This window comes from Vulpes vulpes, chromosome 15 (genome assembly GCF_048418805.1).
Source record: "Vulpes vulpes isolate BD-2025 chromosome 15, VulVul3, whole genome shotgun sequence".
Lineage (NCBI taxonomy): Eukaryota > Metazoa > Chordata > Mammalia > Carnivora > Canidae > Vulpes > Vulpes vulpes.
The window spans coordinates 67,965,725-67,982,374 of NC_132794.1; the positions used below are offsets into that span (position 1 = coordinate 67,965,725).

General features: G+C 40.9%; 1 protein-coding gene and 1 long non-coding RNA gene across 12 annotated transcripts in view; one reads left to right on the plus strand and one right to left on the minus strand.

Moving 5' to 3' along the window:
• The window catches only part of USP3 (ubiquitin specific peptidase 3), a 110,020-nt gene extending 95,049 nt beyond the window's left edge, over positions 1-14,971 (plus strand). For all 11 annotated transcript variants that reach the window (XM_026003806.2, XM_026003730.2, XM_072738758.1 and 8 more), the window contains 4 exons: positions 7,832-7,950; positions 8,952-9,065; positions 9,205-9,272; positions 11,472-14,971. In XM_026003806.2, coding sequence (XP_025859591.2) covers positions 7,832-7,950; positions 8,952-9,065; positions 9,205-9,272; positions 11,472-11,637 — 467 coding nt within the window. In that variant the 3' untranslated portion in view covers positions 11,638-14,971. The remainder of the gene's footprint in view (positions 1-7,831; positions 7,951-8,951; positions 9,066-9,204; positions 9,273-11,471) is intronic.
• Positions 1-16,650, minus strand: part of LOC140595650 (uncharacterized) — a 29,128-nt gene that overhangs the window by 7,623 nt on the left and 4,855 nt on the right. The window lies entirely within an intron of this gene.

Consider the following 16,650-nt stretch of genomic DNA (forward strand, 5'->3'; position numbering starts at 1 on the left):
AAGAAATGGAAAGATATACCATGCTCATAGGTTGGAAGAATATTGTCAAAATGTCCATGCTACCCAAAGCAATTTACAGATTTAATCCCTATCAAAATAACAATGATATTTTCCACAGAAGTAGAACAATCCTAAAATGTGTATGAAAGCACAAAAAGACTGCCAAAGCAATCATGAGAAAAGAACAAAGCAGAGGTATCACAATCCCAGATTTTAAGATACAGTACAAAGCTAGTATGGTGTGGTATTGGCACAAAAATAGACATACAGGTCAATGGAACAGGATAGAGAGCCCAGAAATAAATCCACACCTAATCAACAACAAAGGAGGCAAGAATACACACTGAGAAAAAAAATAAATGGTGTTGGGAAAATTGGACTTGCAAAAAAATGAAACTGGACCACTTTCTTACACCATACACAAAAACAAACTCAAAATATTTTAAAAATCTAAATGTGAGACCTGAAACCATAAAACTCCTGAAAGAAAATATAGGCAGTAATCTCTTGGACATTGCCCTTAGCAACATATTTATGGATAGGTTCCTCGGGCAATGAAAGCAAAGGCAAAAACATACTTTTAGGACTGCACCAATAAAAAACGCTATTTTTGTACAGCAAAGGAAACCATCAACAAAACAAGAAGGCAGCCCAATGAATGAGAGGAAGTATTTGCGAATGATACATGCCATAAGGGGTTAATATCCAAAATATATAAAAAACGCATACAACTTGATCCCAAAAAAATCTGATTAAAAGGCAGAAGACTTGAATAGACATTTTTTCACAGACGACATACAGATGGCTAGACATGAAAAGATGCTCAACATCACATCAGGGAAATGTGAATCAAAACCAAATGAAATACCGCTTTACACCTGTCAGAATGGCTTAGTATCAGACAAGAAACATCAAGTGTTGGCAAGGATGTGGAGCAAAGGGAATCCTAGTGCACTGCAGGTGGGAATGTAAATTGGTGCAACCACTTTGGTAAACAGTATGGAGATTCCTCAAAAAAATTAAAAGAAGAAATACCATATGATCCAGTATTAATTAATATCCAGTATTAATATCCAGTAGTAATTCCACTACTGGGTATTTACCCAAAGAAAATGAAAACACTGATTCGAAAGATATATGCACCCCTATGTTTATTGCAGCATTATTTATAATAGCCAGGATATGGAAGCAACCCAAATATCCATCAATAGATGAAAGGATAAAGTAGGTGGGGTTAGATATATACAATGTATGTTACTCAGCTATAAAAAAGAATGAGATCTTGGCATTTGAGACACCATGGATGGACTTACTGTTATGCTAAGTGAAATCAGAGAAAAACACTATATGATTTTACATATAAGTAGAATCTAAAAAACAAGACACTTAAATATGGAGATTAAACAGGTGATTACCATAGGGGAGGGGCATGGGAAGATGGGTGAAACAGATAAAAGAGATTAAGAGACAAAAACTTCCTGTTACAAGGTAAATCACGGAGATGGAAAATAAGGCATAGGGAATATAGTCAATAACACTGTAATAACATTATATTACAGTTACAGGTGGATTTTAATAACTCCACGTATATCCGTGAATAGATCATCCAGACAGAAAATCAGTAAGGAAACATGACCTTAAATGACACATTAGAGAAGATGGACTTAACAGATATACACAGCATGTTTCATCCAAAAGCAAAAGAATGTACATTCTTCTCAAGTGCACACGGAACATTCTTCAGGGCCACAAAAGAAGTCTAAATACATTTAAGAAGACTGAAATATCAAGCATTTTTTCTGACCACAGTGGTATGAACATCAACTAAGAAGAAAAGTAGACATCAACTAAGAGAATAAAAGTAGAACATCCACAAATAATGTGGAGATTAAATGATGTGCTCCTGAACAACCAGTGGGTCAAAGAAGAAATCAAAAGAGAAATTTTAAAAATGCCTTGTGAAAATGCAACTGGAAACACAATGTACCAAAACTTGAGGTATACAGCAAAAGCAGTTCTAGGAGGGATGTTCATAGGAATAAGTAAGTACTTTGAGAAACAAAGTCTCGAATAAACAACTTAACTTTACACCTTAAGGAATAAGAAAAAGAACAAAGCCTAAAGTTAGTAGAAGGAAGGAAATAAAGATTGAGTATAAATAAATGAGACTAAAAAGACCATAGAAAAGATCAATGAAATAGCTGGTTCTTTGAAAAGATAAAATTGATAACCTTGAGCTAGACACTTATTGAAACACACAGGACTCAAATCAGAAAGGAAAGCAAAGACACTACAGCTGATAACACAGAAATAAAAAGATCATAAGAGACTACTATGAACAATTACACACCAAGAAACTGGACGACCTAGAAGAAATGGATAAAGTCCTAGAAACATACAACCTACTAAGACTGAATTATGAAGAAACAGAAAATATGAACAGATGATTGCAAGGAGATTTAATCAGTAATTGAGAATCTTCCAAAAACACAAGTCTGGGACTGTATAACTTCAGTAATGAATTCTACTGAACATGCAAAGAATTCATACCATCCTTCTCAGATTCTTCCAAAAACAGAAGAGGAAAGAACACTTTTTTTTTTTAAAGATTTTATGTATTCATGAGAGACAGGCAGACAGAGGCAGAGGGAGAAGCAGGCTCCATGCAGGGAGCCCAATATGGGACTTAATCCCGGGACTCCAGGATCACGCGCTGAGCCAAAAGCAGCCGCTTAACTGCTGAGCCACCCAGGCGTCCCAGAACACTTCTAAGCTCATTTTACAATTGCCCCAATACCAGACTAGGCAAGGGGACCATAACAAAAGGAAATTACAGCTTCACATTCCTGATTAACATAGATGCAAAAATCCTCAACAAAATATTAACAAACGGAATTCAACATTATTGATCGTTCAGCACCATGGGTTTGAACTACACAGGTCCTCTTTTATGTGAAATGTTTTAATACAGTGCAGTATTATAAATATATTTTCTCTCCCTTGTGATTCTTTTTTCAAGATTTTATTTTAGAGTGAGTGTGCAAGTGAGGGGAGGGAAAGAGAAACAATCTCAAGTAGCCTCCAAACTGAGCACAGAGCCCAATGCAGGGCTCATTCCCATGACCCTGAGATCATGACCTGAACTGAAACCAAGGGTCAGACACTTAACCTTATACTGAGCCAGCTGGGTGCCCCTTCCTTGTGATTTTTTAATAACATTTTTCTTTTCTCTGTCTTACTTTACTATAGGAGTACAGTATATAATGCATACAATATACAAAATGTGTGTTAACTGATTTATCAGGAGGGTTCTGGTCAATAGTAGGCTAACAGTAGTTAAATTTTGAGGGAGTCAAAAGGTACACAGGTATTTTCAACAGCACAGGGGGATGGTGCCCTGAAACCCCCATGTTGTTCAAGGATCAAGTGTACATTAAAGGATCATGCGCCATAATCAAATATGACTTACTCCAGGGATGCAGGGATGGTTCAGCATCTACAAATCAATGTTATACACCACATCAACAAAATCAACAATAAAAATTATGATTATCTCAGTAGATGCATAAAAAACTTGTGACAAAATTCAATACACATTATTTTGAGACAGCATGAGTAGGGGTGGGGGGAGGAGCAAAGGGAAAGAGAGAATCTAAAGCAGGCTCCACACCCAGTACACAACATGACATGGGGCTCAATCTCATGCCCCTGAGATCATGACCTCAGCCACAATCAAGAGTTGGAGGCTTAACTCACTAAGCCACCCAGGTGCCCCAACACCCATTTATGATAAAAACTTTTTTTTTTGAAGATTTTATTTATTTATTCATGAGAGACAGAGAGAGGCAGAGACACAGGCGGAGGGAGAAGCAGGCCCCATGCAGGGAGCCCTACATGGGACTCGATCCCAGGTCTCCAGGATCAGGCCCTAGGCTGAAGGCGGTGCTAAACCACTGAACCACCTGGGCTGCCCTGATAAAAACTCTTAAAGCGGGTATAGAGAGTCCTTTCCTCGACATAGTAAAGGCCATACATGACAAGCCTACAGTTAACATTATACTCAGTGGTGAAAAGCTAAAAGCTTTTTCCTCAGAGAGAAGGAATAAAACAGGGATGCCCACTTTCATCACTTTTATTCAATAAGGTATTGAAAATTTCCACTAGAGCAATTAGGCAAAGGGAAAAAAAGGCATCCAAATTGGAAAGGAAGAATAAAACTGTCACTGTTTACAGATGACATTATATTATATATAGAAACCCTTAATATTCAACCAAAAAATATGTTCAGTCAAGTTGCAGGATAAAAATCAATATACAAGAATCTATTGCATTTTTATACACTAATAATGAACTATCAAATGAAAATAATCCCTTTTACAATTGCATCAAAAATTGCATCCCTAGGAATAAATTTAACTGAGGTAAAGGACCTACACAATGAAAACTAGAAGACAATGAAGCAAGAAATTAGAGATGACACAAATAAATGCAAAGATATACTGTGCTCATGGATTGGAAGAATTAATGTTATTCACACTATCCTAAGCAATCTACAGATGCAGTGCAATATATATCAAAATTCCATTGATATTTTTCATAGAAGTAGAACAATTAATCATAAGATTTGTATGGAAACACAGAAGATCCCAATAGGCAAAGAAATCTTGAGAAAAAGAACAAAGCCAGAGGCTTCACACATCTTGATTTTAAACTAAATTACAAAGGCTAATAGTCAAAATATATTTGGCTTAGAAACAGACATCAGTGGAACAGAACAGAGATCCCAGAAATAAGCCCATACATACATGGTCTGTTTATAACAAGGGAGCCAAGAATATGCAGGAGGAGAATATAGTCTCTTCAATAATGTTGGGAAAACTGGACAGCCTCATGCAAATGAGTGAAAGTGGACTACTTCTTTCTTTCACCCTACACAAAAATTAACTCAAAATGGATTGAAGACTGGAACCTAGGACCTGAAACCAAGAAAGTCCTAGAAGAAAACATAGTCAACTCCTTGACATAGATCTTAGCAATGACTTTTTGAATCTGTGTCCAAAAGCAAAGGCAACAATGGCAAAATTAAATATGAGAGATTACTTCAAAAAGCTTCTGTCAGCAAAGGAAATAAAGTGAGAAGGCAACCTTCTGAATGGGAGAAGATATTTGCAAATATTATTTGTTACGGGATTAATATCCAGAATATATAAAGAACTCATACAGCTCAGTAGCCAAAACAAAACGACGACTGGTTCAATTTAAAATCAAGGGGGGAAAAAAGGGGAGATCCTAATAGACATTTTCCCAAAGATGACATGCAGACAGCCAACAGGTACATGAAAAGATTCTGTACATCACTTATCAGGGAAATGCAAATCAAAACCACAGTGAGCTGTCATTTCACAACTGTTACAATGTCTACTACCAAAAATATAAGAAATAGTAAGTGTTAACGAGGATGTAGAGAAAATGGAACCCTCATGCACAGTTGGTCAGAATGTAAATTGGTGCAGCCACTATGGAAAACAGTATGGAAGTTCTTCAGAAATTCAAGTGGAACTACCATATGATGCAGCAATTCCACTTCTGGGTATTTTTCCAAAGAAAATGAAAATGATAACTTGAAAAGATATATGATCCCTATGTTCACTGCAGTATTATTTACAATAATCAAGATAAAGAAGCAGCTATTGAATGGATAAAGACAATATACTTATTTTTTTTTAAGATTTTATTTATTCACTGAGACACACACACACACACAGAGAGAGAGAGAGAGAGAGGGGCAGAGACACAGAGGGAGAAGCAGGCTCCATGCAGGGAGCCCGATGTGGGACTTGATCCCGGGACTCCAGGATCATGTCCTGGGCCAAAGGCAGGCACTAAACCGCTGAGCCACCTAGGGATCCCTAAAGGCAATATATTTATACAATGGAACATTACTCAGCCATAAAGAATGAAATCTTGCCATCTATAACAACACGGATGGAACTTGAGGGCATTATTGCTTAAGTTAAAATGAGAGAAAGACAGATACCATATGATCTCATTTATATGGGGAATCTAAAAAGCCCCCAAACCAGGCTCATAGATATAGAAAACAAATTGGTAGTTAACAGAGGTGAGGGATGGTAGGTGGGCAAAATGTGTAAAAGAGTTGAAAAGTAGAAACTTACAATTATAAATAAGTCATGGGGATACAGTAATATAGCATGGTGACTGTAGTTTATACTGTATTGTATACTGAAAAGTTGCTAAGAGAATAAATCAAAACTTCTCATTGCAGGAAACAAATTTTTACCTAGGTACGGTGATGGATATTTACCAGACTTACTGTGGTGATCATGTCATGATACAAATATTGAATCATTATGTTGTATGGCTGAAATTAATATGTGCTAATTTTACCTCAAAAAAAAAAAAAAAAACACCCCGCATGGTCTGTTTTGCCCCACATTGGCCTGTGCCACCAGGCTCATTCTTAAACTCTCACGGAAGCCAAGGGGGACTTACAACCTGAAAACTCAATTACAGAGACAGTGTTGTTTTTCCTTATATAGCTAAGTTTAGTCCTTGCTACCCAACTTTTCAAACTAAACATTTTATTGTTTAAAGGTGCATACATGGATATATATGGTCTATAAAGGCAAGCAAAAAGGGAGTTAAAAATTCAGGATAATGTTTATTTCTAGGAGGAAAGATAGGGTCTGTTTCTGGGAAGATACAGGCAACTCTTAACAGGGCTCTCACACCTGACCGCTTAGGTTGCTCACTGTACAACTCTAGGGGATACCATTCGCATAAAGTACGGCTCCTCAAGGACTGGAGACAGTCTGTTTCTTTCCTTGAGTGCTGGGTACATAGGCATTCATATTCTTCTCTAAAGGGAATAATATTATTTCGCTACAGAACAATACATACTGATTGCAACAGGAGTTGGCAAATGTTTTCTGCAAAGGGCCAGATAGTAAATACTTAAGCCATTACTATTACACGTAAGGCAATATGTCCCAACTACTCGACTCTGCTGTTGTGTAAAAGGAGCCACAGATGATATATAAATGAGTGAGCGTGTCTGTGTCCCAAGAAAACTTTATTTACAAAACCAGGTGGCTGGATTTGGCTTGGGGTGCAGTTTACCAAATCCAAGATTACACAATAAAACCTTTTAAAAAATTTATCTCTGGTTTATTCAGGGGATTGAGTAGAGCCTAGAACAAAGGATTCACTAGAGGATTCACTAGAAGGTTGGTAAGGTTGCCTCCTATAATCTGTGTTTATTTTTTAGTAAGTTATGACCGTGAAAATGTTTGATCTAAATCTTTTTTTTTTTTTTTTTTTTTTTAGCAACTTGGGGCCTTGTCCTCTAGAATGTAAGATATTGAGAGAAATTGCTGCTCAAACCTTGATTTCATTAAAGAACCCATCTTTAGCCAAAGTATCCAGACTGATTCTTCATTAATAGCACCAAACCCAGTGATAACCTCCTGTCATTAACTGATCATTACCAGATGTTAGACATGATGCCAGGCACTTGACACACATTATTTTCCTCACAACAGTGCTTCAAAGTAGGTTTTTTTTTGTTTTGTTTTTTTTGGTCTCCGTTTTGCAACTGAGAAAGGCTGACTTTTCCAGGGTCACAGAGTTAAATAACACTGAGATTTGAGCCACAGTTGTCCAGCTCAAAGTGGACAGTCTGTTTTCTACAGCATACTGCCTCTTTAGAAAGCATCCTGTTTTAATGCTGCCAAAATCAATTTGGTTTTATTTTTTTTTTATTTTTATTTATTTATTTATTTATTTATTTATTTTTTCAATTTGGTTTTAGATTGTCTTCGCAGTTTTACCGACTTAGAAGAACTTGATGAGACAGAGTTATATATGTGCCACAAATGCAAAAAGAAACAAAAGTCCACTAAAAAGTTTTGGATTCAGAAACTACCCAAGGTAAGCATTGAGTTTCAAATAATAATGCAATTTTGAGGGAAAGATGTTTACGATGAGAAGAAATCGTTTTTATGACTTTAGCCTGTAAGATCTGTTCTGTATTGGTCTCTAGAATTGTCAGTGAAGGTAAATAAACCCTTTGAGAATGCAGAACTAATGTAGTGTGCAGAGGGGTGTTTCCCAGCACACCACCACTAAGCAACCACCTGGGTGTCCTACAACCCAGGGCAACTCTGACACAACCTCCCCGGAGATGGCAGTCTGATTTAGGGTTCGGGTTTCAGTCCCACAGGCTGCCTCAGCTTCAGAAGTCACGAGTCCAGCTTGCTACTTTGTGCTTCTGACCAACAAACTACAGAGATGTATGAGGAGATACACAGGGCGGAGCGGTGAACAGAGGAGCTTCTGTCCCTGTGGGGTTTGGGGCCTGGCACAGGCACTTTGAACTGTTCTGGTTTCCCATCTGGAAGCTCTCCAAACTCCTCCTTTTGGATTTTATGGAGGCTTCATTACATAGGCATGGCTGATTAACTCACTGGCTCTTGGCGGTTGTTCAATTTCTAGCCCCTTTCCCTTCTCTGGAGTTGTGTGGGGGGAAACAAAGGTTTAACCCTCTGATCACGTGGTTGGGTCCCCTGGCAACCAGCCCCATCCTTAGGTGCAGTCAGAAAGTCACCTCATTAACATAACAAAGATACCTTTATGGCTATCACTTAGGAATTTCTAAGGGTTTAGGAGCTCTGTAAGGAAAGGGGATAAAGACCTACTTATTTGTAAATATTATATATAGTTTTAATTTCAGTTCATGAACATACCGTGTAATGTTAGTTTCACATGTGTATTATAAATCTCAACATCACAATAAAGTATGTGGAAGAAGAAAAACTGTATTGAGACATTATTATAAATACGTTATTGAGATATTAGTACCAAGTCAATTTTATTGAAATGTAAATTGTTTATAATTTTTGTCTGTTTTGTCTGATGTGTCTCTCATCCAGGTGCTATGCTTACATTTGAAACGGTTTCATTGGACTGCATATTTAAGAAACAAAGTTGATACCTATGTAGAATTTCCCCTGAGAGGCCTGGACATGAAATGCTACTTGCTAGAGGTAAGATCAGATACCTTTGTTAGATGGTGGAAAAATGGCTCTTCAGTAAAATCAAATCTTCACATTGACGTAGGAGATAGGGTGTCATTGACCACTGCTCCTAACTGAGTCCTGAGACGTCTTCTCCCTTGTTCCGTAGCCTGAGAACAGTGGCCCAGAGCACTGCCTGTACGACCTTGCTGCTGTGGTGGTGCACCATGGTTCCGGGTAAGTGTGTCATACATGTGTCAGTGGCTTCTCGTGGTTGGGAAGAGCACAGTGAAGACCAGCAGTCATGCACCACTCTTGATAATTCTCCCTTAACTCCCTCAAAAATGGATTCAGATACATTAAAGTGGGCGAAGTAGATAGAAGTTTCCTTCCATCTTGGTGTGAAAGAATATTCTTGAAAGGATGTTGTGAAGGAAGAAGGCACGTCAAGGTAAAATGGAGAAAGCTTCATTTGAGCTCAGCATTCAGAACCTAAGCTATTTGTCCACAAAACCCTGAGTAGTCTTTACTCCAAAGTTGTTTATTTCCTTTGCCATTTGACATTTAAAGTGGGGGGAAAATGGGAAATTATTTGGACCTTACTTCATGTCATCTCTTTTAAAGATTCATTTTTTTGTTGTTGAATCTTTTTATTTATTTATTTTTTCTGAACAGTTGTATTAGTTTATACCTTCTGATTTCTTGAGAATGGCTATTTTATCTTCAGATGTGGAGAACCCCCTGACCATGTTGAAAACCCTTTTCCCTCAGAACTTTATGACATTGCTCCTTTGACTTTATCATTCATAGTTACAAGGGCCAAGTCCACTACAAGTCTGACTCTCATTCCTTGGTAGGCAACTTTTTTCTTCATTGGAACGTTGTAGGATCCAGTCTTTGGATTTCAGAAATTAACAGTAAATGTATTCCTGGCTTGGCAGTTGATAGAGATACTCTTCAGCTCATGGAAATAGTATTTGTTCTACTGCCTTATCTACTCTTTCTTCTGGAACCCTTATTAAATACACAGCAGCCCCCATCCCATCCGTGCAGATCCGTTCCAAGACCCCCAGTGGATGGCTAAAACTGCAGATAGGACCAAACCCTATATATAAGTTCTGTTTTTTCTTATACATGAACAATTATAATTTAATATTAATTCATTATAATTGTGATAGTGTTAGCTTCTGTTGACCTTTTGATGAGGAGGATCATCTTCTGGACTGCAGCTGACTGTGGGTAACTAAACTGGAAAACGAAGCTGTGGATAAAGGTGGGGGTGGGGTGGGGAAATGGTGAATTTTCTGGTTCACATATTTTAACTATTGTTCAGTGGTTTCCATCTCTGTTTCTTAAGACTGCCATGACCTATTTTTCCAAATCACCAATTTGGATTTCATTTGTATCCAAACTGAAGATAAGCTCCTCTGTGAAATTTTTAATACTGTGGCAATCCCATTTTTCTGATAACTCTTTCATAACAGGAATGTTCTTGTTTTATGGTTGCAGTATCTTTTTGAAATCACTGGTATTAGAATTTTTTTAAATTAATTTATTTATGATAGTCACACAGAGAGAGATGAGATAGAGGCAGAGACACAGGCAGAGGGAGAAGCAGGCTCCATGCACCGGGAGCCCAATGCGGGACTCCATCCCAGGTCTCCAGGATCACGCCCTGGGCCAAAGGCAGGCACCAAACCGCTGCGCCACCCAGGAATCCCAGAATTTTTAAAGCTCTTTGGTTTTTTACATTAAATTTGTTGGTGGTTAATTGCTTTACTTGTTCTTCCCAGCGCTTCTCTTTCATACTATCCACACCTGCCAAGGGTTGATGATTTGGGGCTGTTTATTCAGTCATAGTAAATGATGAGATTGATCATTATTGGTAAATGGTAAGGGTTCTTCTAGCAGTTATGGGGTGTCTGTTCTGAGGACTCTTTCCTGGTGGGCTCTGTGGGTGAGTCGTGCTGACAGAGAAAAGTTCTTGTGGGCCATAGAACAAGGAAAGTACTTCCCTGGAGGCAGGTTACTTTCTCAAGCTCAGGTTTTTTTCCAAGGCTGTGATGGAAACGTGTTCCAGGTTTCCGTAGGCCTTGACCTCTAATTGTTCAGGTGAGAGTGCTTACTTAGCCCATTGGTTTCTTCATTAACTCAGTGCCCTGTGAACACTGTTTTATGTGTTGTAGAAAATCTTTCAATTTCTGGTCATCCGATGGCACTCTTCCCTATATTTCCAATGTCAGTATATTTCTTGTCATTTCCATGGATTTTGAGGAACATGAATACATGAGCTCAATCAGCCATCTTAAACCACAAGTCTCTAGGGTGTATTCTTTATTATGGCACTTAGAACTTACCGTATACCTAACAAATTACATGATTGCACAGATCCTGTTATTTCCGTAGCCCTTTTCATTTTTTTACTTTCCCTTACAGGGTTGGTTCTGGACATTACACAGCATATGCAACTCACGAAGGTCGCTGGTTCCATTTCAATGACAGTACTGTGACACTGACTGATGAGGACACCGTCGTGAAAGCAAAGGCCTACATCCTTTTCTATGTGGAACGCCAGGCCAAAGCTGGATCAGATAAACTTTAATACCTCCTTCAAATCATTATTTGTCAACTATACCGGACAAACATTTCCAATTTTCCGTAAATACTTGATCCAAGATTTAATTTCATTATGCACTTTTCAATTTCCTATTTTGGGTTTAGTTTTATTTTGTCAATGGTAGTGACATATTGAACATGGGCACCAACTAATTTGTTTTTTTAGTTCTACCAGAAAACCTCAGCAGATACTTTGATTTGCTGCTTTAGTTGTAATAATTCAGTTTTTATATGTAGTTTCAAGAACTTAGTTCTGTTTGACTTTTTTATATTAATGTTTTCAGTTCTCACTTTGAGGCACATTTACATCAATGCTTTGTTACTCTCACATGCTGAAAGCAAGATGTGTTCCTGATAGTGAAGAGCAACATAACTGCCTGCTGCCTTTCACAGCTGTAACAGATCAGGTTGACTTAAATCCAGGATCATGTGTGCACGTAACTTGTGGCCCACAAGATTTCAGTGACTACTCAGTAATCGTTCTTTTTGATTGTAAAAGAGAACTGGGAGGGCATCCTTAAGTAGACCAGGTAATCGCTGCTCTTGGTATCTCAAGGCTGCTGTTTATCAGCACAAACTAAATAAATTGGTTGGTTCAGTTGGACCTGTCCTGCAAATTCAAGAATTACTCTTTTTGAGTTTTTTTGTTTGGGGGATATTTTTTGCTTGTGTGCGTGTTTGTGGAGATAGGAGTATAGAAAAGTCCAAATAAGACCAAACACATTATTGTTTAAAAATCTGACTCCTCCCCATGGTCTAGATGGTGCCCAGTGAGAGAAAACCATAGCTTGTTTACCTTTCAAACCAGCATCTAGTTCCCCCACTGGCTAGTGCGGGGAATAACTACATGCCCACTTTTGTCTTATTTCTTGCTTGGCCATCCGAGATGGAGATGCTGACCTCCAGAGTGGATTCTGACTTTCACCTACACTTCAGGTAACACTATGGGGTCTGCTTCTACAGAAGGAAATTGGAGTCTTTGCTACCTTTACAACACTCACTGGCCTATCCTGAGAGCAGAGCAAACTCTCATTCTCATTTTGAAGAGTTTGTATTCTTGAGCTTTGAGTCTTTGTTTTATAATTGTTTTCAAGAAAAATAGGTACAGACACTATTAAGATTTAACTTAAATTGAAATTTGGAACCAGAATTCCATGTAAGGAAGGTAACTGTGATTTTGCAAAATTTCAGGCCAGTCTATTGATTTGGTGGGCAGGCAGTGGGTGGTGGCAGTACTTATTTATAGGGAGAACGCACTTCCAAGTAGGGCCGTGGCGTAGTACCATGCACCATTTTCAGCGTATCTCTTGTTCTAGTCAGGTATTTTCTTCTCACTTCTCTACAAGTTGTGTGAGAGGCAGAATGTCTTTCAGATTAAGCTGGCCAACCAGACTTTTTGGTAATCCTGTTTTTTCTATTAAAAGAAAAAAAAATTTAAAAGTATATGAATAGTCTGGCTGTCCTTGTGGGTCAGATATTTGAAGCTGCAGGAGCAGAGATGGCTCCATTTCCATTCTAATATTCATTAGATAAATTTCGTGTTTTCTTAGAGCAGAAATCAGCTGCTGAACACTTTAACATGACCAGGACCAAACTGCAGTTGCATCTAAACTTGTACCATCCAGTATGGCAGTCGCTAGTCACATGTGGTTATTTACATTCTAATTAAAATTAAGTTTAAAACTCAGTTCTTCAGTCACACTAGCTACATTTCAAGTGCTCAGCAGCCACCCGTGGCATAGGACTGCTTAGGGGTAGGGCAGCTCCACCGGCATGTAGAGTTCTCTTGGGACAGAGAGAAAAGCTTTGGTGTTTGGGCTTTACAACTTAGAGTCTAGAAGGAAATTAAGAGGGAAACATATTTACAACAGTTAATGCTAAATACATTAGGTTGAACCATATGAAATTGTGCTATTTAACCTTTTGATCTACAAAAGTGAAAGATTAGTTTGACCTAATCTATTAATACATTAACACCACATGCAGTTGAACTTGGAATATGCACTTCTTTGATCTGCTCAGTATCTCCGGGAATCCAGCCTCTCTGACTTAGAAGGTAAACAGCTGTGACTTCTAACATTTGCACTTACTCCATCTCTCTGAATGGGCAGCCTGGAGGACTTCGGCAATATAATATAGCCTTGGACAGTGCTGATGTTGGTGGAGAAAAATGGTCTTTTGATACCAAAAGGAACTCGGCGACAGCCAGACTACTTTGTTGGGGAGAGTGGTCCTCAGACAGGCAGCACTGCTGGCTTAAGAGATGGACGCATCTCCCCTTTGAGTTTCTGGATCGTTTTTATTGCTCGATTTTACTTAAGCTGAAATGTTTGAAAGACATAATGAAGGCTCTTGGGAAAAGTGATTGGATCCATTTGAATTGTGCATTTGAACACCAGTGATGTAAATGTGCCTATTTGTATTTAAAAAATTTAACTGTGTAGCCTTATCACACCTATTTTAAAAAGCTGATCTTTGTGTGCTCTTCAGGGCTTTCCCCTCATGCCATGTCGTCTCTGTGTGTGTGGCTTCTCGCATGGAGACCTTACGCGGAGGCAGTGCCTCACTCTGCCACATGGCTCCCTGGAACAAGGAAACTTCCTCAGAAGTCCTCCCACACACGTGGGTGATAGAAACAGTTTGTGGCAACACAAATCTCTCTCCATGGTGGAGAAACCTTTGCTTATCCACTGTATTCTACTCAGTGTCTAGTGATGACATATGTAATAGAATTAAACAAGTAAAGTGTACAGGCCCTGGTTAAGTGTTAAATGTGTATCTCACCTGGGGAACCTGCTCAGCAGCTTGGTTTCTGGGGTTGGGGACATACTTATTTCTTAAAAGCCAAACCGCTCTTTCATTGGTTTCGTGTACATACGTTTATTTAGACATACTTCATCCACCTTCATCCCCACTGTCCCTGGACTCCCTCACATACTCTGTTGCTGAAGTGGCCTCTTCAGTCAGGCCCAGAAAAGGCTCAGGAACTCAGGCTCTGTTCCTGCCGCCAGGGCCTGGGTCCGGGTGGCCAGGGTGCAGCCATGGGACTGTGCACGCGGGGGGTCGTGCGGTAGAGCGACGTCCCGCAGCCCCTTAGTGCTGTGAAGGTCTCTCGGGTGCGGACCCGACGGGCTCCAGCCCCCCTCCCCCCCCACTGCTGGCTGTGGCTGACATGATCATTCCCATGGAAGCCTAGTCTGTATGATGCGAGAGGCTTAACTGCAAGTGACTGATGTCATTTACGTTGTAATCACATCCCTTTTCTGACCAACCTGAACTCTTCTATGGATGAAAGCATCATTAAAGTTCTGGTCTCTTTCCTCCTGACTATTATTTCTGAACTCCTTTCAGGGAAGTCAAGCAGGTGATGGTGTTCTTGCTCAGGCGACAGGCCCGGTCAGTCCGCAGTACTAAGTTCTTCCAGAACCCTCACCCTCCAGGGCTGCCGGTGTACAGAGCCTGGGCTGAGGCAGCCTGTAGGGGCGGGTGGGGGCAGGAAGGGGTGCCCTAGTGCTGTAGGGGGCCGCTGGGGGAGTGACCCGTGAGCAGAACCGAGTGACCTCGTCCTGCCTCTCCTGACAGCTCGCTGTATAAAATGAGATCCACTGCCTCCTTCACGGCTAGCCCTCACCCGGAGGAACCCACTTTTGGGCTCTGAGCAAAGGCTCCTGGTCACCCTCTAAAGGAAGACAGACAAATAAGTGCCACTGTTAAAAATTAACATTACTGCCTTTCAGTAGTTCCCACATATGACCTTTCTGCCCTCGGCGGGACCTACAAACAAACCGCCACGCTCTGTCCACACCCTTCATTGGTGTCTCTTACTTGCCTGCTCCTACCAGTCTTCGGACACAGAGGCTACTCGTTTGGCCTCCAGGTCCCATGCAGCACGGCTCGACGATGCCACCCTGGCGGCGCAGACACTCCCTGCATTCCGGGTGCCCCCCCCCCCCCCCGGCCCGGGGCAGCAGTGCGCAGGCCAGGCTCGGGGGGCAGCCCTGCCAGTCTGGTGGCTTCCACCAGGGGCTTCCACCGGGACTTCCCAGTGGCCGGCCTTACAAGAAGCTGAAAGAACTATTTCCAGAGGTCAGCACACTAGAAAGTCCTGGTTTGGAAAGGATTAGGGAGAAGTGGGGAGAATCGGGCTTCCTGTGAAAGCCCACCGAGGTGCCGCGGCGGACCTCCCGACGGGGTAAGTAGGAGCCCGGAGGGCGCTGGCTGTCAGCTGTGGTGCGGGACCATTAAAGGGGTCTGGGTATTAGCAGTAGCTAGTTACCCTGCCCTTAAGAAGTGCTTCCTGCAGCTGTTTCTTGGCTTAGGCGGTTTTTTTTTGTTTTGTTTTTTAAAGATTTTATTTATTCATGAAAGACACAGAGAGGCAGGACACAGAGGGAGAAGCAGGCTCCACGCAGGGAGCCCGACGTGGGACTCGATCCAGGCTCTCCAGGACCACGCCCTGGGCCGAAGGCGGTGCTAAACTGCTGAGCCACCCGGGGATCCCCCTGCTTAGGCGGTTTTTAAGAAAAGCCACCCCTTCTTCCCCTTGGCAGTGCTGGGGTGACCAAGCTCACGGGGCCGCAGAGAGGGGTGTCTCAGATGGAGCTGGTGAGAATGGCTCCTGTTTCCTTAGCTGCGTTGTGCTTTTAGAGGCGAAGCTGCGCCAGGAACGACCAGGCCTTAGTTCTAGAAGAGGGTCCAACACAGCCGCTTCGTCTGCCTTACTTCACACAACTGGACAGTGTTCCCTTCCTTCCAACTCCAATCAGACGGGAGAATGAACAAACGTAACCACTCGGGGGGTGTTCCCTCAGTGCCAGAGACCGCACAGCCTTTCCCCTCCGCACCCCAACGACAGGACGGGCGGCACGCAGAGCTCGTAGTTCACAGCCGCAGTTACAGGAGGCTCTGGGGTGGGCCTGGAGTGAAGCAGTATCACAAAACCGACGCTGAGGAAGCCGTGACTGCAGGAGACAGGACTTAGGGGATGAGCCCTCCAGGC